Genomic DNA, 25,572 nt, shown 5'->3' on the forward strand with positions numbered 1-25,572 from the left:
TTGGTTCTTTCCCCAGGGGGCAGAGAGGTTGGGTTGGTTCTTTCCCCAGGGGGCAGAGAGGTTGGGGTGGTTCTTTCCCCAAGGGGCAGAGAGGTTGGGTTGCTTCTTTCTGCAGGTGCAGAGAGGTTGGGTTGCTTCTTTCCCCAAGGGGCAATGAGGTTGGGTTGCTTCTTTCCCCAGGTTAGAATCATAGAATTCTTAGGGTTGGAAAAGACTTCTGTAAGGTCATCAAGTCCAACCATCAACCCAACACCACCGTGGCCACTAAACCGTGTCCCCAGGTGCCATGGGACAAAGGGAAACCTTTGATTTTAGTGATTGTGCTGATTTTTGGAGTTGAAGTAGTTTTTCACCACTTAACTTCTACCTCAAAACATAGATTAAATGGGGAAGTAACAAAGACTCCTACAGCCCCAGGGCCTCCTGCTGGGCTGAGCTAAGCTTCTGCCAGTCTGCCACCACTCAGCCACTGCTGGGATCAAGCCCACTTGAAGCCAGGTATGGCAATAGGGGTGGGGGGATTGTTCCTGCTTGGAGGGCACGTTCTGCCATTGAATTAGAGAATCGTGGAGTCATGGAGTGGTTTGGGTGGGAAAGGAACTTTATAGCTCATCCAGACTAACCCCTTGCAGTCAGCAGGGACATCTGCAATCAGAGCAGGTTGCTCACAGCCCCAGACAACCTGACCTGCAAAGGTTCCAGGGATGGGGCATCTACCACCACCCTCAAGCATTTCTTCCTTCTCTCCAGTCTGAACCTCCCTGCTCAAAAGTCCGTCTTTAGCTTTTTTTCTCGTCTCTTTTAAGCACTGCAAGGCCGCTGGAAGGTCTCCCTGGAACCTTCTCTTCTCCAGCCGCCACTGGGATCAAGCCCAGCCGGTGCCCTGCGAGGCGCAGTGGCCCCGCTGTCGGGAGCGATGCCAGGCGAGCTGTGACAGTGCCAGGCGGTGACACTTCGCCTGGGGGGACAGAACCCTCCCCCAGACCCAGCGCCGACCCCGCAGCCCCGGTGGGGAGGGGGTGGGGAGCGGGAGGAGCGGCCGGGGCTGCGCTGCCGGTGCCAATTCCCGGGCTGAGAAGTGGCTCTCCGGTGGCAGCGGGACCGGGGGTGCCTGCGCCGCTTTCAACGTTCTTTGCAGCGGTCCCCGGGGCCAGCCATCTGAGGAGAGCACTGGGACCAGCACCAGGGAGGCGGCGGCGGTGGGGGCTGCCCGGGCCCTCCCGCCCCGGAGCCGATGTCGGTGCCGCGGGAGGAGGCTCTGCCCGCCTGCTTCGCGGGACTGGGCGCGGGCAGCCCGCGGCCGCGGCAGAAGCGCGGGGGGATGTTCTGCAGCGTGGAGGATGCTTTCGACAACAAGACGCTGGATTTCCCCTCGCTCAGCTCCTCCGAGCCCGGGACACCCCCCGCTGGGCACCGCCGTGGTCCCGCTCCAGACCCAGGTCCAGGTTCAGGTCCCGGCCCCGCCGCGGTCCCGCTGCCGGCAGTAGCTGTTGCCCCAGGAAAGCAGCCCGACGGCTGCCCGCAGGTGAGGATGGTTCGGGGGACTGGCATCCACTTTCCCTCCATCACGAAGCAGTCCTGTCCGAGCCCCCGCCGGATAGGTAGGAAGGGCCCTATCCCGTCCCGTCTCTCCCCATCACACCTCTTCGAATCCCATCCGTCTCGTCCTGTCCCTTCCCGTACCGTCCTTTCCCATGCCGTCCTGTGCTCCCCGTCTAGGTCCCTCCAGTCCTGTCTCTCCCCATCCCGTTCAGTCCGCTCCTCCTCATCCCATCCCGCGTGCTCCTTTCCCTCTAGTCCTGTCTTCCCCATCCCATCTCGTCTTTTCCCGTCCCGTCTCCTCCCATTCCCTTGTGCCCCGTCCCCTCCCGTCGTCCCTGTGCGGTCCTTTCTCTTCTCTTCCATCCCCTCCACCTCGTCCCGTCTCTTCTCAATCCCGTCTCCTCGCATCGCGTCTCCTCCCGTCCCGTCCCGTCCCATCCCGTCCGCTCCATCTCAGCCCCGCGGGAGCCTCGCAGCCGGGAACAAGGAGCCGGTACCGGGAACAGCTCGGGGGCCGGCTGCTTGCAAGTGACGGGCGAAGCGGCGGCGAACGGCCGCATGTCCTTGTGGGGGCACAATTTCCACTGGCCCCCGACGACCCCCGGCCGGTGGCTACGGAAGCGGACAGGGCCTGCGGGACCGGACAGGGCCTGCGGGAGCGACCACCAGGCAGCGAGAGCGGGCAGCGGGCTACAGGCACCAGACAGCGAGGGCGGGCAGGGGCTAGGGGACCGAACTCACCGGCTCCGGTCTCTCCCTGCCGTCCCCGCTTTGTCTAGGCGCCGGGAGCGCGGCGCCGGTGCGGGAGCGCGCACGCAGGCGGAGCCGCGCAGGGGCGGGCACACGCGCTGGCAGCGGGACAGAAGGGCTCGGGCTGGCGGAGCGGTGGGGTCATGTCGCAGCCGGGCAAGAAGAGCCTCCCCCGCGGCACGGTGAGCGGGACCCCCGCGGGGTGCGGGCACGGCCCGAGCCGAGACCAGGCTGGTGGGGGTCGGGACTCGCTTGCCTCTCCCAGCCGGAGCGGAGCTGGACCCCTGGGGCACGCTGCTGGGGTTTTGTGCCTAGCGGGGGTCGGGCGCCCGGGGGTCTGGGTTCCCGGCGGTCTCGGTTCCTCCGTCGGGGGTGGTCAGTGCCGCCGGAGCCGCGTCCCTCCGGAGCAGCGGGGGGCTGTGCAGCCCCCTCCCCGCGGGGCCGCCTCTCCCTTTGTTGGCCGCGGCCCGGCCCCCAGCCCGGCGGACCTGGCGCTTTGTCTGCCGGTGGCCGGGGTCCCTCCCGGGACAAAGAGCCAGCGCGACCGTCCCTCCCCGGGCTGCGGGACTGCCCCCGCTGCCCCGGCTTCCTTTCGTGGCTCGAAACCGCTTGTTGTGTTTTTTTGTTTTGGTTTGTTTTGGGTTTTAATCCGGCGGGTTGGTTCGAGGAGAGGATGGCATCTGTCCGCCTGTTCCCTGCACGGAGCCTGGGTCGTGCCCGCTGCCGCGCTCCGGTACCGCTGCCGGGATCGGGAGCAGCGGGAGCTCCCGAGCTGGCGTGGGAGGGATTCCCTCTGCCGCTGCCAGCCGCCTGACAGACGGGGTTGGGGATTCCTCTCGTTCTGCTGGCTCATGGCTGAGTGCCCCGAAAACATCCCGGGGCTGCGGGAGCCGGAGCGGCGGTGTGCGGGGATGAGGTGCGGCAGGGATGGGGTGGGGATGGGGATGAAAATGGGGAAAGGATGGAGATAAGGAGAGGATGGGGACAGGGTGAAGATGAGGATGGAGGTGCAGCGAGGATGAGAATGGGTTGAGGACAGGGATGGGAGTGGGTTGAGGACAGGGATGGGAGTGGGATGAGGGTGGGAAAGGGGACAGGATGAGAACGTGGTGAGGATGGAGATGGGATTGTGTATGGGGATGGAGTGAGGATGAGAATGGGATAAAGGTGGGTGAGTAAGAGGATGGGGACAGGCAGAGGATGAGGTTGGAAATGGGGTGAGGATAAGGATGAGTGTGGGGCAGGGGTAAGGATGGGAATGGGGTGAGGATAAGGATGAGGATGGGCCCCACAGGGGGAGGGGCCACAGGGTCTCCCTTGGGGCAGCCAGCCCAGAAGCTGCTTTGATTGGTTTTTATGGGACAAGGGAAAACAATGCAGATGCACTGAAAGCCTGGACACCTCTCCAGCCACACTGCAGCTCTTCACTCTGTCTGTGGGGGTTCTTAACAAGCCAGTGATGCTCTTTAACCCAGAACCCCACCTCACTGTCCAGGCTGTGTACCATCAGCACACAGGGCTATGCTGTAGGTCATCTCCACCTGCTCCCTCAGGTGTGTCTGAGCTTTGGCCATGCTCTTTGTGTGGCCACTGGTGAGCACTCCCCTAGCAGCCCGAGGGAGCAGGAACAGAATCCTCCAAAACTAGGCTGCATTTGCATACGTGCCACTGCTCTCTAGTCTGTCTGGGTAAAGATTCTTGCCAGCCTGACAAAGCTCCCAGAGGCTTGCTTTGAAGTGAGGAAAGTCCTTACAGCATTAGCTGCCTCCCACAAGACTGTGCAAACTAATGAATGTCAATAAATTACCAGGTTAATGAGATGCACACAGAAGTCTTCGTGAGCAGAGCTGCTGGAGGAGGCAGGTGCATGGCTGAGCTGTGGGGTGTTGCCCTGCAAGTGTCTAAAGCTGCTGGGAACCTTGGCCAGGCTCTGGACCTCCTCTGAAGGAACTCTTGGACCTCTTGGGGGTTGTATGCTTCCTGCCAGGCAGGGAAGGAGCAGACGAGGCTGTGCAGACCTCGAAAATGGAGCTGTTCTGGAGCTGGGTGGTGGGGCTGTTCTGGAGCCCAGAGCAGCTCAGAGCTGGTGGTGGGGCTGTTCTGGAGCCCAGAGCAGCTGAGAGCTGGGTGGTGGGGCTGTTCTGGAGCCCAGAGCAGCTCAGAGCTGGGTGGTGGGGCTGTTCTGGAGCCCAGGGCAGCTCAGAGCTGGGTGGTGGGGCTGTTCTGGAGCCCAGAGCAGCTGAGAGCTGGGTGGTGGGGCTGTTCTGGAGCCCAGAGCAGCTGAGAGCTGGGTGGTGGGGCTGTTCTGGAGCCCAGAGCAGCTGAGAGCTGGGTGGTGGGGCTGTTCTGGAGCCCAGGGCAGCTGAGAGCTGGGTGGTGGGGCTGTTCTGGAGCCCAGGGCAGCTGAGAGCTGGGTGGTGGGGCTGTTTTGGTCTCCAGGGCAGCTGAGAGCTGGGTGGTGGGGCTGTTTTGGTCTCCAGGGCAGCTCAGAGCTGGGTGGTGGGGCTGTTTTGGTCTCCAGGGCAGCTCAGAGCTGGGTGGTGGGGCTGTTTTGGTCTCCAGGGCAGCTGAGAGCTGGGTGGTGGGGCTGTTTTGGTCTCCAGGGCAGCTCAGAGCTGGGTGGTAGGGCTGCTCTGGAGCCCAGAGCAGCTCAGAGCTGGGTGGTGGGCCTGCTCTGGTGCTGGCCATGCCCCCAGGTTGGTACCACGCTGCATAGAGTGTTCCTCTTCCATGAGGACTTTGCCTGGTGGCAGAAAGCACTGAACTGGTGTCTCTGAAGTACCAAACCTGAAGCTCTGGATCTCAGGAAACTCAGCATGGGTCTGGTACCATCTCACTCAACTCACCTGTCCTGTCCTGTGTGTTTTTTCCCGTCAGAGTGACCGGCTGCTGATCAAAGGAGGGAAGGTTGTCAACGATGACCAGTCCTTTTATGCAGACCTCTACGTGGAAGATGGGGTCATAAAGTAAGTTAAAGATTAGGGGGTGGTGATGGAGCCTCCCAGCGTGGCTTGGGGCTGTGGGATCTGAAGGAGGTTCCTCTCCATCATTCTCCTCTGGGAGATATGCTCCTTTCTTGCAAAGCAAGGAGGGCTGCTCAGCGTGGTGGCAAGGAGGAGCCACCTGAGTGTCTTTCTGCAGCTGGAAGGGTAGAGAACGTGCTGGAAGTTGGTGCTCTGTTGTAAGTTGTGCAGGGAGCAGGTGAGGAGCCACTTAGGAGTACATCAGGAGCAGGAGAGAGAAGAGGAGGAGAACCTGGCCCAGGTTTGGTATCCTCCAGCAGTTCTTAGAAGTTGAGACCTGACCTGGACTTTCTGTGTCCAGCTCTAGAGCCCCAGACACAAGAAGGACATTAAACTGTTGGAGTGGGTCTGCAGGAGGCCACAGAGATGATCCAGGGGATGGAAGCTCTGTGCTGTGAGGCCAGGCAGAGTGTGTTGAGGTGGTTCAGCCTGGAGAAGTCTCCAGGGAAACCTTACATCAGCCTTCCAGTATCTGAAAGGGGCTACAAGAGAGCTGGGGAGGGACTTCTGACCAAGGCATGGAGTGCTGGGACAAGGGGGGGGTGGCTTCAAAGTGGAAGAAGCTGGGTTTGGATGAGACATGAGGAAGAAACTCTCTGTGAGGGTGGTGAGGCACTGGAACAGGTTGCCCTGAGAAGTTTTGGAGGCTCCAAGTCTGGAAGTGTTCTGAGCCAGGCTGGATGGGGCCTTGAGCAATCTGGTCTGGTAGGAAGTGTCCCTTCTCATGGCAAGGGGCTCAGTCTTGATGATCTTTAAGGCCTTTTGCAACCCAAAGCATTCTAGGGTGGTGTTGCATCTTCACTTACAAGCTGTTGTCTGTGAACTTGAGCATTGTCTGGGACAGCAATGTGCCCTTGGGCCAAGAAGGCCACTGGAATCCTGGGGTGCATTCAGAGGAGTGTGTTCAGCAGATCCAGGGAGGTTCTCTTCCCCCTCTACTCTGCCCTGGTGAGATCTCACCTGGAATATTACATCCAGTTCTGGGCTCCCCCAGTTCAAGAGGGACAGGGATCTGCTGGAGAGAGTCCAATGGAGAACTAGCAGGATGATGAAGGGACTGGAGCACTGCCCTGTGAGGAGAGGCTGAGAGACCTGGGGCTGGTTAGTCTGGAGAAGAGAAGACTGAGAGGGGATTTAATAGATGTCTGTCAATATCTGAGGGCTGGGTGGCAAGAGGGAGGGGACAGGCTCTGCTCAGCTGCACCCTGGGATAGGACAAGGGTCAGTGGATAGAAACTACAGCTCAGGAGGTTCCACCTCAACATGAGGAGGAACTTCCTCACTGTGAGGGTCACAGAGCCCTGGAGCAGGCTACCCAGGGAGGTTGTGGAGTCTCCCTCTCTGGAGCCTTTCCAGACCCATCTGAATGTGTGACCTGTGCTGGATTCTGTGGTCCTGCTCTGGACTCAGCAATCTCTGGAGGTTGCTTCCAACTCCCAGCATCCTGTGATCCTGTTTGCAGGCAAATTGGGGAAAACCTGCTGGTTCCTGGTGGTGTGAAGACAATTGATGCCTATGGCCAGATGGTGATGCCCGGGGGGATCGACGTCCACACCAGGCTGCAGATGCCCATCATGGGGATGACCTCAGCCGATGACTTCTTCCAAGGCACAAAAGCAGCCCTGGCAGGAGGCACCACCATGATCAGTAAGATGGAAGAGCTTTCAAATGGGCTTCTGAGTAGCACATTGTTTAGCAGGAGACCTGGGTCCTTTTAACATCTCAGGCATGATTTACCCTCTTGGAAGGGAAATGCTGATTTGTGCTGTGGAAATCAAAGCCTTGGAGCTGATTAAAATGCATCATGTCCCTTGCAGAACCTCCTTCTGCTGCTGCACACACACATGACAAATGCAGAGCTGCTTCTGCCTCACCTCCTAGGAGAAGAGAAAAGAAGAAAACTTTCAATAGGAAACTTTTGGTGACACCTTTTAATGTATTTTTAATGCCTTTGCAAGGAGCTTTTAGCATTTTGAAAGAGTTTTTCCAGCTCTGTGAGCACTGCTGTGTTCATGTCCCCTCCCTGGAGCTGTTCAAGGCCAGCTTGGATGGGGCCCTTGAGCAACCTGGGCTAGTGGGAGGTGTCCCTGCCCATGGCAGAGGGGTTGGGACAAGATGATCTTCAAGGTCTCTTCCAGCCCAAACCATTCTATAAGTCCATGAAATCATTTTGATGTTTGTTTTGCATTTCTCCTGCTCCTAAAGGCCAGGTGTGTGAGTGAGGGACCAGTCTCCCCACGGCTGGTGTAGCTCTGTGCTGACCTCCTCGGAACAAAGATGAGGGGAGGGGAGGTGACCGAGGGGCTCAAGAGAGCTGTGCAGAAACGTTCATGGAAGTGCTTTGGGGAACAACCTCCTTCAAATGCTGCTCCAGGCAGGCTGTGACAAAAGAAAAGGCTCACCTGGGAGTTTGGTTGTTCTGTTTGTTTCACTTTGTCTGGAAATCTTCCATCTGTATCTCAAGTCCAGCAGAAGTGGGATGGAGATGAGATGCGAGGAAGATGCCACCATTTGTGTTTTGTTGTAGAGCATCTTGAAGGGAACCTACAGGAGAGTTGGAGAGGGACTTTTGACAAAGGCATGGAGTGATAGGGTGAGGGGTGATGGCTTCAGACTGGAAGAAGCTGGGTTTGGATGAGACATGAAGAAGAAATTCTTCCCCATGAGGGTGGGGAGGCACTGGAACAGGTTGCCCAGAGAAGCTGGGGAGGCTTCAAGCCTGGCAGTGTTAAAAGCCAGGCTGGATGGGGTCTTGAGCCACCTGATCTAGTGGATCTGATCTATGGCAGGGGGTTGAAACTAGATGATCTTGAAGGTCCCTTCCAAGCCAGCCCATTCCATGATGTCCTGATTTAGGCAGCACTACCAAACCAGTGGGTGTGAACGCTCTCCGCTTCGCAGCAGCGAAGGCAGGCACGGGAGCGCTGGCGGCCAGGGCAGTCTCGCGGTGTTTCTGTGGCCTCTCCCATCCTGTGCTAACTCTGTGCAGTGTCTCCCCAGTTGACCACATCTGCCCAGATACTGGGACCAGTCTCCTGGCTGCCTACGAGCAGTGGCGGGGGGTGGCTGACAGCCAGGCCTGCTGCGATTACTCCCTGCACGTCGACATCCCGCGCTGGCACGAGAGCCTGAGGGAGGAGCTGGAAGCCCTGGTGAAGGACAAGGGTAAGAGCACCAGGAGCCATAATCTGGCCATAAACCCCAGCCTCCCTCTCCCATAAGTGCAGGTACATGAGTAGCTCACTCCAGGGTAAGTGCTGATGGTTGGTGCTCCCCTGACCCAGTGATGAGTGGGTATGTGGGGAGGAACACGCTGCTTTGCTGCTGAGGTGCCAGGAAGAAAGCCAGGAAGGGACTTTATACAAGGGCTTGTGATAGGGTGAGAGGGAATGGATTGAAGCTGGGCTGCAGCAAGAGAAGTGTGGCCAGCAGGGCAATGGAGGTGATTCTCTCTCTCTACTCTGCTCTGGTGAGACCCCACCTGGAGTACTGCGTCCGGTTCTGGAGCCCCCAGAACAGGAAGGATCTGGAGGTGCTGGGAGGTGTCCAGAGAAGGGCCACGAGGATGATCAGAGGGCTGGAGCACCTCTTCTATGAGGACAGACTGAAGGAGCTGGGGCTCAGTCTGGAGAAGAGAAGGCTCTGAGGAGACCTTATTGTTGCCTTCCAGCATCTGAATGAGGCCTACAAGAAAGCTGGGGAGAGACTTTTGAGGGTGTCAGGGAGTGATAGGACTGGGGGGGATGAAACAAAAATAAAGATGGGTAGATTCAGATTGGATGTTAGGAAGAAGTTCATCCCCATGAGGGCAGTGAGACACTGGAACAGGTTGCCCAGGGAGGTTGTGGATGCTTCCTCCTTGGAGGTGTTCAGGGCCAGGTTGGATGAGGAGCAACCTCGTCTAGTGGAAGGTATGCCTGCCCATGGCAGGGGGTTGGAACTAGATGATCTTTAGTGTCCCTTCCAACCCAAAGCATTCTGATTCTATGAACTCCTTATCCTCTGCCACCCTGGGGAAAGGTCTAGATAGGGCTCTGTCACCGGGTTGTGCCATATTGAAGGTTGGACTTGATGATCTTGGAGGTCTTTCCCTAGCATAATGATTCTATGGTTCTCTGATAACCCCTTGCTCATGTGCTCCCTCTCTGGGTGCAATGCACAGCCCTGTGATGGAAATCCGTTTGGGGAACTAAAGGGATGGGATTGGGCATTGTGATCCTAACTGTCTGAGGGACAAAAGAGAGGATTTTACTGCGAGGGTGCTGGAGCCCTGGAGCAGGCTGCCCAGAGAGGTTGTGGAGTCTCCTTCTCTGGAGAGCTTCCAACCCCAGCTGGCCATGGTGATGCTGGGCAAGCTGCTGTGGGTGCCCTGCTTTAGCAAGGGGGTTGGACTGGATGATCTCCAGAGGTCCCTTCCAACCCTGCCCACTCTGGGATTCTGGGACTCTCTGTGATTTCTCCCTCACATCCAGGATGATGCATGGAGCCAAAGCTGGAGAATTGCTGCTGTGCTCTTTGTGGAGAGAGGCACCAGCAAAGCACAACCAAACTGTGTTCCATGTGAAGGCACACATGGAAAACATCCAGGGTGAGCTGGGATGGCTCCATCCCTTCAACCACTCAGCACTGTAACAGGAAACTGACTGCACATTTCTCTGCTAATTGACCAATTAAACCCTTGCTTACAAGACTGCAAATTACACTGAAGTCACTGAGCTCCTCGTTAGCATATCTGAAGGGAAGATCTGGTTCCAAACATGGGAATTAGTGTTAATGAGATGCATGAATTCCTGATGCTTTCCAGGCAGCCTTGGCCAGCAGAGGCCTCGGGATGTGCAGGAATTGCAGCCAGGAAGGGAATCCCTATGGGAAGCCTAAAGCTGAGTTTTGTTCTGTAAGCCCCATGCTGAATGGTTTTATCTAAATCCCAGAACCCCAGCATGGAAGGGTTGGACATCATCTGGAGATCATCCAGTCCAGCCCCCCTGTTAAAGCAGAGAAGGAGCCTCCACAACCTCTCTGGGCAGCCTGCCCCAGGCCTCCAGCACCCTCACACCAAACAAGTTTCTCCTTCTGTTCAGGTGGAACCTCCTGGGTTTCAGTTTGTGCCCTTTGCCCCTTGTCCTATCAGTGGGCACCAGTGACAAGAGTCTGGCCCCATCCTCTTGCTCCCCACATTAGGTGTTGAGCAGCTCTGAGAAGATCCTCAGTCCAAAATGGACTCTGGGGTTTCTTTGCTTGAGCTGCATCCAGAGATTGAGGTGTGTTGTCTGTCATGGCTCTTGATCTTTGAGGTGGGGACAGTTCTCATATGCTTTGCTGTCTAGTGTAAGCCTTGGTGGCACAAACCCCAGGTTCAGACAGCCCCTGCTCAGGTCACCAAGCTCTCAGCTGGGACGGGGAGGTGGTGGGGTTGATATCCGTGGAGGTGGATGAGGCACTTAGTGCCATGGTCTGGTTGATTAGTTAGGGTTGGGTGATTGGTTGGACTTGGTGGTCTTGGAGGTCTCTTCCAACCTGGCTGATGGCTCTGTAATAAAGAGATGTGACGTTTCCTTCTCCCCAGGTGTGAACTCCTTCCTGGTTTTCATGGCCTACAAAGACAAGCTTCAGTGCACGGATGCCCAGGTAGGAAGAGGCAGTGCTGGGTGGCAGGCAGCAGCCCCAGGCTGAGCAGGAGCGGCGGTGGGGCTGACGTGGGGCAACCCTCTGTGTCTTGGCAGCTGTACGAAATCTTCTGCACCGTTCGCGAGCTGGGGGCCATCGCCCAGGTGCATGCTGAGAACGGAGACATCATCGATGAGGTACAGTGGTGCCGCGGCCAGGCCGTGCCTGCCGACCACTGCTGGCCCCCAGGGATCAGTACAGGCCCCGGTTCATAGAACCACAGAACTGTTGGGGTTGGTAAGGACCTCAAGGATCATCCAGTTCCATGCCCAGGGACACCTCACACCGCAGCAGGTTGCTCACAGCCACATCCAGCCCGGCCGCAAACACCTCCAGGCAGGAGGCTTCCACCACCTCCCTGGGCAGCCTGTGCCAGGCTCTCACCACCCTCATGGAGATGAACTTCTTCCTAACATCCAATCTGAATCTACCCATTTCTAGTTTTGTTCCATCCCCCCCAGTCCTATCAGTCCCTGACACCCTCAAAAGTCCCTCCCCAGCTTTCTTCCAGCCCCCTTCAGATACTGAAAGGCCACAAGAAGGTCTCCTGGGAGCCTTCTCTTCTCCAGACTGAACAGCCCCAACTCTCTGTCTGTCACAGTATCACAGTATCACTTAGGTTGGAAAGGACCTCGAGGATCATCGAGTCCAACCTATCAACACAGACCCCATGACTAGACCATGGCACCAAGTGCCACGTCCAATCCCCTCTTGAACACCTCCAGGGACGATGACTCAACCACCTCCCTGGGCAACCCATTCCAATGACGAATGTCCTCATAGGAGAGGAGCTCCAGCCCTCTGCTCATCCTCATGGCCCTTCTCTGGACACACTCCAGCATGTCCAGATCCTTCCAGTTCCAGTCAACATCTGCATGGATGACCTGGCTGAGGGGATGGAGTCAGCCGCTTGTCAATTTGCGGATGGGATACGGTGTGGCTCTGCTGGAGGGCAGGAGGATGCTGCAGAGGGACCTGGACAGGCTGGGTCCATGGGCTGAGGCCAGTAGTATGTGATTAAACATGGCCAAGTGCAGGGTCCTCTACTTTGGCCACAATAAGCCCATGCAGTGCTGCAGGCTGGGGGATGAGTGGCTGGAGAGCAGCCTGGCTGAGGCACCTGGGAGTGCTGGGTGACAGCAGCTGAACACGAGCCAGCTGTGTGCCCGGGGGGCATGGAGGGCCAAGGGCATCCTGGCCTGGGTCAGGAACAGTGTGGCCAGCAGCACTGGGGATAGAATTCTGCCCTGTACTAGGTACTGGTGAGGCCTCATCTTGAGCACTGTGTGCAGCTCTGGGCTCCTCACTTCAGGCAGGATCTTGAGGTGCTGGAGCAGGTCCAGAGGAGAGCAACCAGACTGGTGGCAGGGCTGGAGGGAAAGGCTGGTGAGGAAGGGCTGAGGGAGCTGGGGATGTTGAGCCTGGAGAAGAGGAGACTTAAGAGGGGACCTTGTCACCCTCTACAACTACATAAAAGAAAGTTGTAGTCAGGTGGGGGTCGGGCTCTTCTCCCAGGCAACTTGTGACAGGACAAGAGGTCATGGCCTGAAGCTGCTCCAGGGGAGGTTTAGGTTGGATATTAGGAAGCAATTCCTCACAGAAAGGCTGATTGGACACTGGGATGGGCTGCCCTGGGAGGTGGTGGAGTCGCCATCACTGGAGGTCTTTCAGAAAAGGTTGGCTGTGGCCCTGGCTGGCAGGGTTTAGCTGATGTGTTGTTAGGTCAGAGGCTGGACTTGATCTCAGAGGTCTTCTCCAGCCTCAATAATTCTGTGATTCTGTTTGACCAGAGTGTTGGGATGGAAGTCAAAGTGCTGGCTTCAGCAGGTGGGGGAAGTGCCTGGTGGGAGGTGGAGCATTGCCAGCACCTGTGAGCCTTCAGCTGGTGCTGGAGATTGAGCAGGGATTGGTCTAGATGGGAGACAAAGGAGCAGCCCACCATGACTTCCCAGGTGTTCCAGAACTGTAGCTGGGTGGAAGGGTGGGGAAGGTCCCAAAGTACTGTTGGAACACAGCACCTCCCAGTCTGGAAGTGCTTCCCCAGCATGAGCTGGGTCTGCTGGGAAGTAGCTGCAGCAGTTCATGGCGTGTCTCAGGAGCAGGTGGCGTTGTCTGGTTGTGTTCATGAGTTTCCATCACCCTTCAAGCCCTTCTGAACAAGGTGTTTTGTCCTCCACCTTGCTGCTCACACCACTGACTGCTCTTTTGTTCATCTTCATCCACCTAGGAGCAGAAGAGGCTGCTGGAGCTTGGGATTACTGGGCCAGAAGGACACGTCCTCAGTCGCCCCGAGGAGGTAACATCTCCAGCCCTTCCACACAATGTCCATGGGGTTTTCCCTGGAGCAGAGGTGCCCTGAGATGTTCTCTGGCTGTGTCTTGGTGTCCATAGGTGGAAGCAGAGGCCGTGTACCGTGCCATTACCATCGCCAAGCAGGCCAACTGCCCCTTGTACATCACCAAAATCATGAGCAGAGGCGCAGCAGATGTCCTAGCTCAAGCCAAGAGGAAAGGTAAAGCCCTGGTCCATGTCTGCACCCCAGCTGAGCCTGCAGAAACATCTCCAGGAATAGCATCCTGGCTGCAGGGGCTGAGAACTCGTTAGCACCCAGGGTCTGTCACTTTCTGAGGGTGCTAAAACTTGGTGTTGAGACTGCTTCACGTGGTGTGTGAGAGCTAATTGCTCTGAGCTGGAAGGGTCTGAGATGTGCTCAGAGCTTTGACACCTGCATATCAGTAGATGCAGCTGAGAAAAGAAAGAAATCATTCACTTGGGATCATTTGTCATGAAATAAAAGGGAAAAGAGTCTGGAGCAAGCTTCAGGTTCAGGATGATTAGAGGATGATCAGAGGGCTGGAGCTCCTCTCCTGTGAGGACAGACTGAGGGAGCTGGGGCTGTTCAGTCTGGAGAAGGCTCCCAGGAGACCTCTTTGTGGCCTTCCAGTATCTGAAGGGGGCTACAAGAAAGCTGGGGAGGGACTTTTGAGGGTGTCAGGGAGTGATAGGACTAGGGGGAATGGAACAAAACTAGAAGTAGGTAGATTCAGGTTATATGTTAGAAAGAAGTTGTTCCCCATGAGGGTGGTGTGACACTGGCACAGGTTGCCCAGGGAGGTGGTGGAAGCCTCCAGCCTGGAGGTTTTGAAGGCCAGGCTGGATGTGGCTGTGAGCAACCTGCTCTGGTGTGAGGTGTCCCTGCCCATGGCAGGGGGGTTGGAACTGGATGATCCTTGAGGTCCCTTGAGCAACCTGGGGTAGTGGAAGGTGTCCCTGCCCATGGCAGGTGTGGCATGTCTAGGCTGCTGCTTCAGGGGAGTTGGCTAGTGAGGGGAAATGTGACCCCTGAATGCTTTCAGTGTGTCTTCAGAGGCTTCTGTGTGGGGTCACCCACCCTGCAATCACTGGATGGTCTTTAGGGCCCCTTCCAACCCAAGCCATTGCATGAATCTGTGAATCTTGTGTCAGAAGAGGCTGGAGGACAGCTGGTCTGTGTGCCCTGACGAGTCCCTTGCCCACAGGCACGGTTGTGTACGGGGAGCCCATCACTGCCAGCCTGGGCACCGATGGCTCCCACTACTGGAGCAAAAACTGGGCCAAGGCTGCCGCCTTCGTCACCTCCCCCCCCATCAGCCCGGACCCCACCACGCCGGACCATCTCACTTCCCTCCTCTCCTGGTGAGTCCCTGTCAGCACCAACGATTCTGTGATTCCTGGGGACACCCTCCTCTTCTCCTGGGCACTGTGGGGTGCAGCAGGCACAGCAGAGGCTGGCACACAGCTCAGCCTTGGAATCGCTGCTTGGGGAGGGTGGGAAGGGATCTCTGGACATCACCTGGTCCAACCCCCCCTGCTAGAGCAGGGTCACCTAGATGACAGTGTAATCAAAGTAGGAAAATAATCTGTCAGGTGTTGAACTGAGGTCAGTTGTTGAGTACTGGGTTGAGTTTTGGGGCCCTCACTCCAAGAAGGACATGGAGGTGGTGGATGGTCTTTGAGGTCTCTTCCATCCTGATGTTTTGTGTGAATGCCCAGAAAGGGGCCATGAAGCTAGTGAAGAGTCTGGAGAAGAGCTGGTAAGGAGCAGCTGAGGGACCTGGGGTTGTTTAGTCTGGAGAGAAGGAGGCTGAGGGGAGACCTCTATCATGCCCTGCAAAGAGGTTGGTGTAAGGTGGGGGTTGGTCTCTTTTCCCAAGGAACAAGAGCTAGGACAAGAGGAAGTGGCTTCAAGCTGCACCCAGGAAGGTTTAGGCTGAAGATGAGGAACAATTTCTTCCCCTTAAGGGTTGTCAAAGCCTGGCCCAGGCTGCCCAGGGCAGTGGTGGAGTTCCCATTCCTGGAGGGGTTTCAGAGCTGTGGAGAAGTGGTGCAGAGGGCCATGGTGCAGTGGTGACCTGGCAGTGCTGGGTTCATGGCTGGGCTTGGTGAGTCTTTCCCAAGCCAAAGGATTCTGTGATCCATTGTCTGTTTTCCCTACCAAACGATCCTGAGTGAGGAGCCAAGGGACTCTAAACCAGAGCCTCACTCTGCTTTGGTGAACCCAGGTGGTAGCTACCAGGCTTGGTCTATAAAGATCAGGTTCTCACTGCCCAGTCCCTCCTCCAGAAGGGGAAGGGGGCAGACGGTGTCCAGCGGGGCCTGCAGGACCCCTCTGAGCCCTCTGCCGCTCTCTGCCCAGCGGGGACCTGCAGGTGACCGGCAGTGCCCACTGCACCTTCACCACCGCACAGAAGGCTGTGGGCAAGGACAACTTCACCCTCATCCCCGAGGGCACCAACGGCGTGGAAGAGCGGCTGTCCATCATCTGGGAGAAGTGTGTGGTAGGTACTGAGCTGTGGGAGCAGGGCTGCTGCTGGGGCAGGGCAGTGTCCTCCTTAATGCTGAGGAACCAGGAGGTGTGATGTGCCTGGGCTGCTGCCTCACAGGAGCTTGCTGGGGAGGGGAGACGTGACACTGGAATGCCTTCAGTGTGCCTTCAAAGGCTTCTCTGTGGCATCATCCACCCTGCAGTCACTTGCATGTCACTCTTGAGGGGCAGATGGGTTCCTCTTGCCTCGGTGGCTGTGGCCATGCCTGCCTGGCTTCAGGCCTCACCAGTGGGGACTGGTTCCTGTGACACCTCCATGACTCCTGGGCAGTGGAGCTTTACTGCTGAGGAGAGCTGTGGTGCACCACCACAGGGCTAGGGGTTTCAGGTCCTGTGTCTCTGCCCATTGGTGTACCCTGCTCTCCCAAGGAGCATCCCTGGAAGGCTCTAGCCTGCATCCCATGGAGGCAGCATCTCTGTGAGGACTGCCCAGGAGCTTGGGAACCAAGCTCCACTGAAGCCCCCATCTTGGGTAGGCTTTGTTCAAAGGCTAACAGGATTTATCTGAAAATATGAAATGAAGATGCTAAATAGTACTGCTGAGGTTCCCTTTCAGTCTTCACTGAACAATCCTTAGCCATGCAGGGCCACAGCAGTGATGGGAGGGCTGGAAGTCCTGTGCTGTGAGGTCAGCTGAGAGAGTTGGGGTTGTTCAGCCTGGAGAAGAGAAGGCTCCTGGGAGACCTTCTGGTGGCCTTGCAGTGCTTCAAGGGGTCATGAGAAAGCTGGGGACAGACTTCTGAGCTGGGCCTGTGTGACAGGACAAGGGGTGATGGTTTGAAATGAAAGAGGGAGAATCAGACTAGAGAGAAGGGAGAAATGTTTGACCCTGAGGGTGGTGAGAGCCTGACCCAGGTTGCCCAGAGAGGTGGGAGATGTCCCATCCCAGGAACCATTGCAGGTCAGGCTGTTAGGGGCTGTGAGCAACCTGCTCTAGTTGCAGATGTCCCTGCTGATGGCAGGGGGCTGGACTGGATGACCTTGCAAGGTTCCTTCCCACCCAAAGTAGTCTGTGATGCTCTTCTGTGATGCTTAGCGAATGTGAGACCCCTGTCCAGGGAGCTGGAGCCTACCAGTGAACACCTTGTTCTTCAGAGACCCATCTGGTGCATCATTTATCCCTCAGGGACAGGGCTCAGGCCCCACCTCTCCCTTCTCCCCATTAGTTGCAGCCCAGCCCCAGTGTAGATCCTCACACTCCCACGGTCACAGCCTTGGGTGCTGTGGTTTCTTCTCCCGCTGCTGGGAGAGTGCAGGTCCTGCCTGGGGATGGATCTCTGCCCGCTGCTGGGAGCAGGATGCATCTCCAGCCTTGGTCCTTCATCCCTCTTCTTTCCCAGGTGCCTGGGAAGATGGATGAGAACGATTTTGTGGCAGTGACCAGTACCAATGCTGCCAAAATCTTCAACTGCTACCCCCGGAAGGGGCGCGTGGCAGTGGGCTCTGACGCGGACTTGGTCCTGTGGAACCCCAAGGCTACCAAAATCATCTCGGCAAAGACTCACAACCTGGTAAAGTATGGCAGTTTTCATCTGCTTGGGCTGGTTGTAGAGCCAGAGCACAGCAGTGTGCTCCTGCAAAGCAGCAGGAGTGCAGCAAGGAGATGCTGATGCTCTAAAAATAGGAGCAAATGAAAGTCTCCTTTGGTTGCTGTGGAGAGGTGGGGTTGGAACTGGGTGGTTGTGATTCCACTGAGAGAGTCTGCAGCTGGTACAGGAGCTGCAGGATCACTGTGGGCTGGGAAATGTAAGTGCTGGACTTGTGTGAGGTAGGAAGCTGTTGCTAAAGGTCAGCACATCAACATCCTGCATCTGGCATGGCCAGGAGGGACCAGGGCAGGGATTGTCCCCCTGTAGTGGGAAGTGGGGAGGCTACACCTTGAAGTTTTGGGCCCCTCACTCCCAGAAGGACACTGAGGGGCTGCAACAGGCCCAGAGAAGGGCAATGATGCTGGTGAAGAACAGGTCTGGTGAGGGAGCTGGGGTTGTTCCCCCTGGAGAAAAGGAGGCCGAGGGGAGACCTACTGGCTCTCTGCAACTCCTTGAAGGGAGGTTGGAGCCTGGTAGGGGTTGGTCTCTTCTCCCTTGTAACAGGTGCTGGGGCAAGAGGAAATGGCCTCAGGCTGCACCAGGGAAGGTTTAGATTGGACTTCAGAAGAAAATTCTTCCCTGAAAGGGTTGACAAAGGCTGTCCCAGGCTGCCCAGGGAGCTGGCTAAATCCTCATCCCTGGAGGTGTTTCAAAGAGGCAGAGCTGTGGTGCTGAGGGACATGGTATAGTCCCAGCCTTGGCAGAGCTAGAGAATGATTGGACTCCATGATCTGAAAGGTCTTTTCCAACCTAAGCCCTTCTGTGGCTCTGTCCTTCCAAAGAGCCAAACGCATCCCAGGCAGGCTCCATGGGCACTGCCTGTCCATAGGGGTCACTTGGTCAGGAGACATTTGGGTGCATCCCAAAGGCATTTTAGCCACAATTTTCCAAGCCATGAACATCCCCAGTCTGATGTCCCACATAATTCTGGGACAGAAAGCTGCAGGTGAAAGAGGTGAGGTGGGGTGAGGAATACTGGTGACAGAGCTGAGCAAAGCCACTGCAGAAACATTTTGAGCCCTGGGGTTTGGGTGTTTTTTGCTAGGGTGGTGTCTGTTGAAGGAAGTTCTCTCTGGGGTTGTAGCACTCAGCTGTTTCCTCAGCAGCTTTCCTGCTGGTACAGAAAATTCCCTTCTGCTCTTTAAGAATGCTGCATTTTTTCACTGGGAACTCTGGGGCTTGGGCAGTTTGTTAGCGGGGGCCATGGGAGAGCGTTGGAAGGAAGCCACATGATTGTGTGTTGCCCACCACCAAACAGACCTGACTTTCCAGACCTGTTCTGGTGGAAATCTTGGGGAAGACTTGGAAGAAGTGAGAACTTCTGTCTCCAAGTAGAGAAGTGAAACAGGGTTCTTCAGGGGCTTAGGGAGATCCAATCTGGTCTGGTCCTATTCTCTTCTTCCTATTCTCTTCTTCCTATTCTCTTCTTCCTATTCTCTTCTTCCTATTCTCTTCTTCCTATTCTCTTCTTCCTATTCTCTTCTTCCTATTCTCTTCTTCCTATTCTCTTCTTCCTATTCTCTTCTTCCTATTCTCTTCTTCCTATTCTCTTCTTCCTATTCTCTTCTTCCTATTCTCTTCTTCCTATTCTCTTCTTCCTATTCTCTTCTTCCTATTCTCTTCTTCCTATTCTCTTCTTCCTATTCTCTTCTTCCTATTCTCTTCTTCCTATTCTCTTCTTCCTATTCTCTTCTTCCTATTCTCTTCTTCCTATTCTCTTCTTCCTATTCTCTTCTTCCTATTCTCTTCTTCCTATTCTCTTCTTCCTATTCTCTTCTTCCTATTCTCTTCTTCCTATTCTCTTCTTCCTATTCTCTTCTTCCTATTCTCTTCTTCCTATTCTCTTCTTCCTATTCTCTTCTTCCTATTCTCTTCTTCCTATTCTCTTCTTCCTATTCTCTTCTTCCTATTCTCTTCTTCCTATTCTCTTCTTCCTATTCTCTTCTTCCTATTCTCTTCTTCCTATTCTCTTCTTCCTATTCTCTTCTTCCTATTCTCTTCTTCCTATTCTCTTCTTCCTATTCTCTTCTTCCTATTCTCTTCTTCCTATTCTCTTCTTCCTATTCTCTTCTTCCTATTCTCTTCTTCCTATTCTCTTCTTCCTATTCTCTTCTTCCTATTCTCTTCTTCCTATTCTCTTCTTCCTATTCTCTTCTTCCTATTCTCTTCTTCCTATTCTCTTCTTCCTATATTGTAAAGATGAGTTTGCCCCAGGAGCCTGCCCCTTGTCTTCTGGACAAGCACACAGTGTTCTGAGGGCTTAGTTTCTCCCTTCCAGTGAGAAGAACTTCATTAATCTGAAGCATGAAAGTCTGGTGAGGTCCAGCTGAGGGCGAATGAGGAGCAGCACACAGGGCTGTAGCTATAGCTGGCCTCATTGTCACCATCTTCTCCAGCCCTCACCTTGGATCTCTTGGTTTGCTTTCCCCAGAACGTGGAGTACAACATATTTGAAGGCACAGAGTGCCATGGAGTTCCTACTGTGGTCATCAGCCAAGGAAGAGTTGTCCTTGAGGATGGAAACCTGTGTGTCACCCAGGGGTCTGGGCGCTTCATTCCTAGGAAGACATTCCCAGATTTTGTTTATAAAAGGATAAAGGCAAGGAACAGGGTAAGGAGATTTTCTTGGCCATGGGCCCTCATTTTGGTCACAGTCTCTCTGCACTGTTGTGTTAGGACAAACCTGCTCATGGAACAGGCAGCAGCACCGTGCCAACCACCCAACAGCCTGCCCGTGCCATCCTTGGTCTGACCAGAGCTATGGCCAGAAAGAGGGCTGGGAACATCAGGCAGGGTGTTTGATCACAAAATGTGCAACATGAGGAAGGTGAAGGTCTCAGGAGAGAGAAGCAGCTGCAGAAAATGCTCTGTCTTGATAACCTTGAGCAGCCTGGTCTGGTGGAAGGTGTCCCTGCCAATGCCAGAGGGGTCTTCGAGGTCCCTTCTGACCCTTGCTCTATGAATCTCTCAGTCCACGCTGGTTGAATTTGCAACCCAGCCCTTTGCATCTTCAGAACATGTCCCTTGTGCCCCTGGGGTTGCCAAGTGGCTGTCACTCTTTGCCTGGCAAGCAGAAGCAGCCATGAGCAAGTCCATGATGAAATGATGATGGTAATGAAGCCGTTAGGGGCTTTGGCTGCCCTGGCAGCCCTGAGCACTCAGAGCCACCCTCACCTTGCCCTCAGGGGGACATGATGGCCACACTGGGTGACATCAGCTGGGGCACAAGCCTGTAGGAGGACAACTCATGACCCAAGGAGACCACCTTGTGGCTTTCCAGTATCTGAAGGGGGCTACAAGAAAGCTGGGGAGGGACTTTTTGGGGTCTCAGGGAATGATGGGACTAGGGGGAATGGAACAAAACTAGAAGTGGGTAGATTGAGATTGGATGTCAGGAAGAAGTTCTTCCCCATGAGGGTGGTGAGAGACTGGCACAGGCTGCCCAGGGAGGTGGTGGAAGCCTCCTGCCTGGAGGTGTTTGCAGCCAGGCTGGATGTGGCTGTGAGCAACCTGCTGCAGTGTGAGGTGTCCCTGCCTGTGGCAGGGGGGTTGGCACTGGGTGATCCTTGAGGTCCCTTCCAACCCTGACAACTCTGTGATTCTCTGCCCCACGCGTTGAGCCTTCCCCTGAGCTCCCTGCCGTGCCTGACGCCTCTCTGCCTGCTCCCCTGGCAGCTGGCCGAGGTCCACGGTGTTCCGCGGGGGCTCTACGACGGACCGGTCCACGAGGTGCTGGCCAGCGCCAGGGCCCCCAGCGCCGCCGCCCGCATCGCCCCCTGCGCCGGCAAGGCTCCGGCGCCGCCCGTCCGCAACCTCCACCAGTCCGGCTTCAGCCTGTCCGGTACGGCCCCGGGGGGCGGCTGGGGCTGGGTCGAGTCCTGGGTTGTGTGAGCAGCAGGACAGGAACACAAAGGTCATTCTTTCTCGACCCAGAGGGGAAATGCAGACTGCCCCAGGGCCCCAGCACCCTCACACCAAACCAGTCTCTCCTCATCTTCAGGTGGAACCTCCTGGGTTCCAGTTTGTGCCCGCTGTCCCTTGTCCTGTCACTGGGCACCACTGACAAGAGTCTGGCCCCATCCTCTTGCCCCCCACAGGGCCTTTAGCTCTTGCTGAGCATCAGTCAGTTGCCCTCAGGCTGCTGTTACCCAGGCTCAACAGCCCCTGGTTTCTCAGCCTCACCTTGCAGGAGATGTCTCAGTCCCCACAGCACTGCAGCCAGCACACCCACACCTCTGGCCTGCATGAGGAGCAGTGTGGCCAGCAGGAGCAGGGAGGTCATTCTGCCCCTGTACTCAGCACTGGTCAGGCCACACCTTGAGTCCTGTGTCCAGTTCTGGGCCCCTCAGTTCAAGAAAGACCTTGAGATGCTCAAATATGTCCAGAGAAGGGCAACAAAGCTGGGGAGGGGTTTGGAGCACAGCCCTGTGAGGAGAGGCTGAGGGAGCTGGGGTTGCTTAGCCTGGAGAGGAGTAGGCTCAGAGGAGACCTTCTGGCTGTCTACAACTCCCTGAAGGGAGGTTGTGGATAGGTGGGGGTTGGTCTCTTCTCCCAGGCAACCAGCACCAGAACAAGAGGACACAGTCTCAGGCTGTGCAGGGGGAGGCTTAGGCTTGACCTTCACAGAAAGAGAGATTGCCCATTGGAACAGGCTGCCCAGGGAGGTGGTAGGGTTGACGTCCCTGGAGGTGTTTAAGCCTGGGTGAGGCACTTAGTGCTGTGGTCTGGTTGATTAGATAGGGTTGGGTGATCAGTTGGACTTGGTGATCTTGGAGGTCTCTTCCAGCCTGGTTGGTTGATTCTGTGATTCTCCTCTTGCTCCCCCAGGCTCGCAGGCAGATGACCACATTGCCAGGCGCACGGCCCAGAAGATCATGGCCCCGCCGGGGGGACGGTCCAACATCACCTCGCTGTCCTGAGGGAGCAGCCTGAGGCCTGTGCTCTCCCCCTGTGCCACCGTGGCTGTCTGCACTGCCACCAGCGCCACCAGCAGGGCATGGTCAGGTCCTGCTGGGGCCGCGCCAGCCGGGCAGGGGACAGCGGGTTGAGGAAGCTGAGGATGAGCAGCGAGCCTGTGTCAGCTGCCTCAGCCCCTTCTTCTCATAGCTAGAAAGTAGAGTAACCCCTGAGAGGTAGCACTCCCACCTCCAGCTCTCCCAGTTTGTGTTTCCAGTAGCTGCTTGGAAAGCCCTGACCCTGTGCATGTGGCCACCTCGATCTACCTGGGCAGCGAGCTCAGCCCCGGCTCTGGCCAGTGGACCAGACACGATGGAAGGGGCACTCTGGGTGGGACACATCCTCCTGGCAGCAGCCCATGTCCTCCCTGGGACGTGTTCCCCTGGCAGGACCTGCTGCCCTGCCTGTCCCAGGGACATCTGCCTCATGGACACTCCCAGTCTGTGGGGTCTGGGAGCTGCATCTCCAGCGGTTCCATCATCCTCAGGCAGGTCTCCACCATCTCACCAGGCTGTGCTCCAGCAGTGACCATCACTGTGCCTGTGAGTGGGGTCAGCAGCGTGTCCACCTGTGCCTGCAGCAGTCATGGTGTCCACCTGTGCCTGCAGTAGCTACCACCTCGGTGCCGGGTTGCAGGACGGGTGCTGGCTGCTCCCAGTCCCCTGGCCCTGGGGGCTGTGCCAGCTGTGGAGTCTCTCTCCTGGGGGGATGTTTTTTAAGGACAATTTCTAGAGCTTCTGGAGGCCCAAGTGCACATCCTGCAGGCAGCACCACAGCTCAGCTGGAGGCCAGCTGTGTGTCAGCCTCCCACACAGGTGCTCACAGCCCCTTTCTGCTTGAGGTCAGAGCAGCAGAGGTGCCCCTCTGTGCCACCAGGCCATGCATGTCCCTCCAGCAGTGGCTCGCCATGTGCTCTCTGTTCCTTGCTTTGATTAAAGTTTGATGGAAACCAGAAAAAGATGGAAGTGGTTGGGCCAGCTGAGTCCACCTTGGTGGTGTCTTGCTTGGGGGATTTTGTGCACCAAGGTTGGCAAAATGAGGTCACAGCAGGTAGGTGACCACACTGCCTGGTGGGGAGGGCAAGAGGATGAGTGGTAGTGCTGTAGGAACATCCTGCTTCTGGGGAGGGATAAGCCTCTGCACCAGTACAGGTAAGGGGTGACCTGCTGGAAAGCAGCTCTGTGGAGAAGGACCTGGAAGTGCTGGGGCACAAGTTCCCCATGAGCCCCAATGGGCCCTTGTGGCCAAGAATGGTGTCCTGGGGTACATGAAGAAGAGTGAACCAGCAGGTCAAGAAAGGTTCTTCTCCCACTCTACTTTCCTGCTACACATCTAAGAGTCCTGGGTCCAGTTCTGGGCTGCCCTGTTCAGGAGAAACAGGGAACTACTGCAGTGAGTCCAGTGGAGGCTGGGGAGATACTGAGGGGCCTGGAGCATCTCTGTGAGGAGAAAGGCTGAGAGACCTGGGGCTGTTGAGCCTGGAGAAGAGCAGGTCCCCCTGAGAGGGAATTGATCAATGCTCAGCAAGAGATAATGGGTGGGGGGCAAGAGGATGGGGCCAGGCTCTTGTCAGTGGTGTCCAGTGATGGGACCAAGGGGCAATGGGCGTAAACTGGAGCCCAGGAGGTTCCCTCTGAACAGGAGGAGAAACTTGTTTGGTGTGAGGGTGCTGGAGCCCTGGAGCAGGCTGCCCAGAGAGGTTGTGGAGTCTGGAGAGATTCCAACCCCAGCAGGCCATGGTGATCTTGGGCAAGCTGCTGTGGGTGTCCCTGCTTTAACAGGGGGCTTGGACTGGATGATCTCCAGAGGTCCCTTCCAACCCCACCGTGCCTGGATTTGGGCATCAGTCCCACCCTGCAGCCGATACCTGCCAGGGGCTGCTGGGTCAGTGGCAAACCTGTTTGCAGATGAAGCCACCCCCACCCCTGTGTGACACAAATGCTACCAGAGCTGCTGTAGCATCTGAGAGACACAGCCTCTCCTCTGGCAATGTCAGGCTTTGGTCTCCAGCTGGGTCTGAAAGCAGGGGACAAGGAAGAGGAGCTCCATTGGTGGAAGCTGGACTTGTACCCTTCAGCAGCTCTGGAGACACCACCCATGGGATCAAGAGGGCTGAATGTTTGCAGCTGAACTCACCCAGGTAAAGCAGGAAGGGATGGTTTGGATGGGATTTCTTTGGCTGACCTGACCTCCAGCTCCTGTCCTGATGCAGTGAGCTGCTGTGCTTCCTGCAGCAGCCCTGCCTGGCAGTGCAGTCAGCCACACGTTCCACGGTCAATCACGTTCCTTGGGTTTCCATGCAATTCACCAGGACTGTTGAACATCTCCTCACCTTCTTTCTAAACAGAGTTTTACAGTTTGGGGAGGATGAAGTTCAACAAGGACCCAGTGTGGAGTCCTGCATCTGGGGAGGAAGAAACCAGGCAGCAGTGCAGGCTAGGGGTTGTCCTGCTGGAAAGCAGCTCCATGGAGAAAGAGTTTGGAGTCCTAGTGGCCAGCAACTGATCCATGGGACAGCAATGTGCCCTTGTGGCCCAATGGGCCAACAGCATTCTGGGGTGCATTAAGAAAAGTGTGTCCAGCAGGTCCAGGGAGGTCCTGTCCCTCTACTCTGCCCTGGTGAGACCACACCTGCTGTGTCCAGTTCTGGGCTCCCCAATTCAGGAGAGACAGGGACCTGCTGCAGAGAGGCCAGTGGAGGCTACAAGGATGATTGTGGTACTTGAGCATCTCCCTTGTGAACAAAGATTGAGAGACCTTGGGCTGTTCAGTCTTGAGAAGGCTGAGAGGGGATCAGATCAGCATCTGAGGGATGGGTGTCAAGATGAAGGTGCCAGACTCTTTTCAGGGGTGCCCAGTGATAGGACAAGGAACAACAGGTACAAGCTGGAACACAGTGGAAACTCCTCTACTGTAAAGGGTGCTGGAGCCCTGGAGCAGCCTGCCCAGGGAGGTTGTGGAATCTCTTTCTCTGGAGACTTTCAGAGCCCACCTGGACATGTTTCTGTGTGACCTGCCCTAGATGATCCTGCTTTGGCAGGGAAGGGCTTGGACTTGGTGAGCTCTGTGACTCTATGTGCAGACAAGAACCATGATGACAACATCCACTTCTGAGAGGATTCTGTGGCTTCTCCTGCAGGTGCATGACCCAGAGATGACACCCAGCACTGGGAGTGTTAAA

At 56.3% G+C, this 25,572-nt stretch overlaps 1 protein-coding gene across 2 annotated transcripts; it reads left to right on the forward strand.

Annotated features, from left to right (window-relative positions):
* The first annotated feature begins 1,053 nt into the window (after window positions 1-1,053).
* Window positions 1,054-23,327, forward strand: DPYSL4 (dihydropyrimidinase like 4). 2 transcript variants are annotated; one of them, XM_068140268.1, is made up of 14 exons: window positions 1,054-1,525; window positions 5,170-5,258; window positions 6,778-6,962; window positions 8,316-8,480; window positions 10,882-10,943; window positions 11,039-11,119; window positions 13,210-13,278; window positions 13,374-13,494; window positions 14,501-14,657; window positions 15,658-15,799; window positions 17,187-17,357; window positions 19,867-20,046; window positions 21,111-21,276; window positions 22,263-23,327. In XM_068140268.1, the coding sequence occupies exons 1-14, from the start codon at window positions 1,235-1,237 to the stop codon at window positions 22,352-22,354; spliced, it is 1,971 nt and encodes a 656-aa protein (XP_067996369.1). In that variant the 5' UTR covers window positions 1,054-1,234; the 3' UTR covers window positions 22,355-23,327. The 2 variants fall into 2 exon arrangements, with proteins under 2 accessions (XP_067996369.1, XP_067996370.1); XM_068140269.1 differs by lacking the exon at window positions 1,054-1,525 and adding an exon at window positions 2,390-2,474.
* The last annotated feature ends 2,245 nt before the right edge of the window (window positions 23,328-25,572 follow it).

Source organism: Melanerpes formicivorus, unplaced genomic scaffold (genome assembly GCF_026170545.1).
Source record: "Melanerpes formicivorus ecotype bairdi unplaced genomic scaffold, bMelFor1.0.p_v2 SCAF_6, whole genome shotgun sequence".
Lineage (NCBI taxonomy): Eukaryota > Metazoa > Chordata > Aves > Piciformes > Picidae > Melanerpes > Melanerpes formicivorus.

What these genes read in the sequence shown, in the direction of transcription:
- DPYSL4 (XM_068140268.1), top strand. Translation starts at nt 1,235, where the DNA reads ATGTCGGTGCCGCGGGAGGAGGCTCTGCCCGCCTGCTTCGCGGGACTG. An exon ending in AGCCCGACGGCTGCCCGCAG is followed by an intron (nt 1,526 to 5,169) that starts GTGAGGATGGTT and finishes TTTTCCCGTCAG; the next exon opens with AGTGACCGGCTGCTGATCAA. An exon ending in CTCACTTCCCTCCTCTCCTG is followed by an intron (nt 14,658 to 15,657) that starts GTGAGTCCCTGT and finishes CTCTCTGCCCAG; the next exon opens with CGGGGACCTGCAGGTGACCG.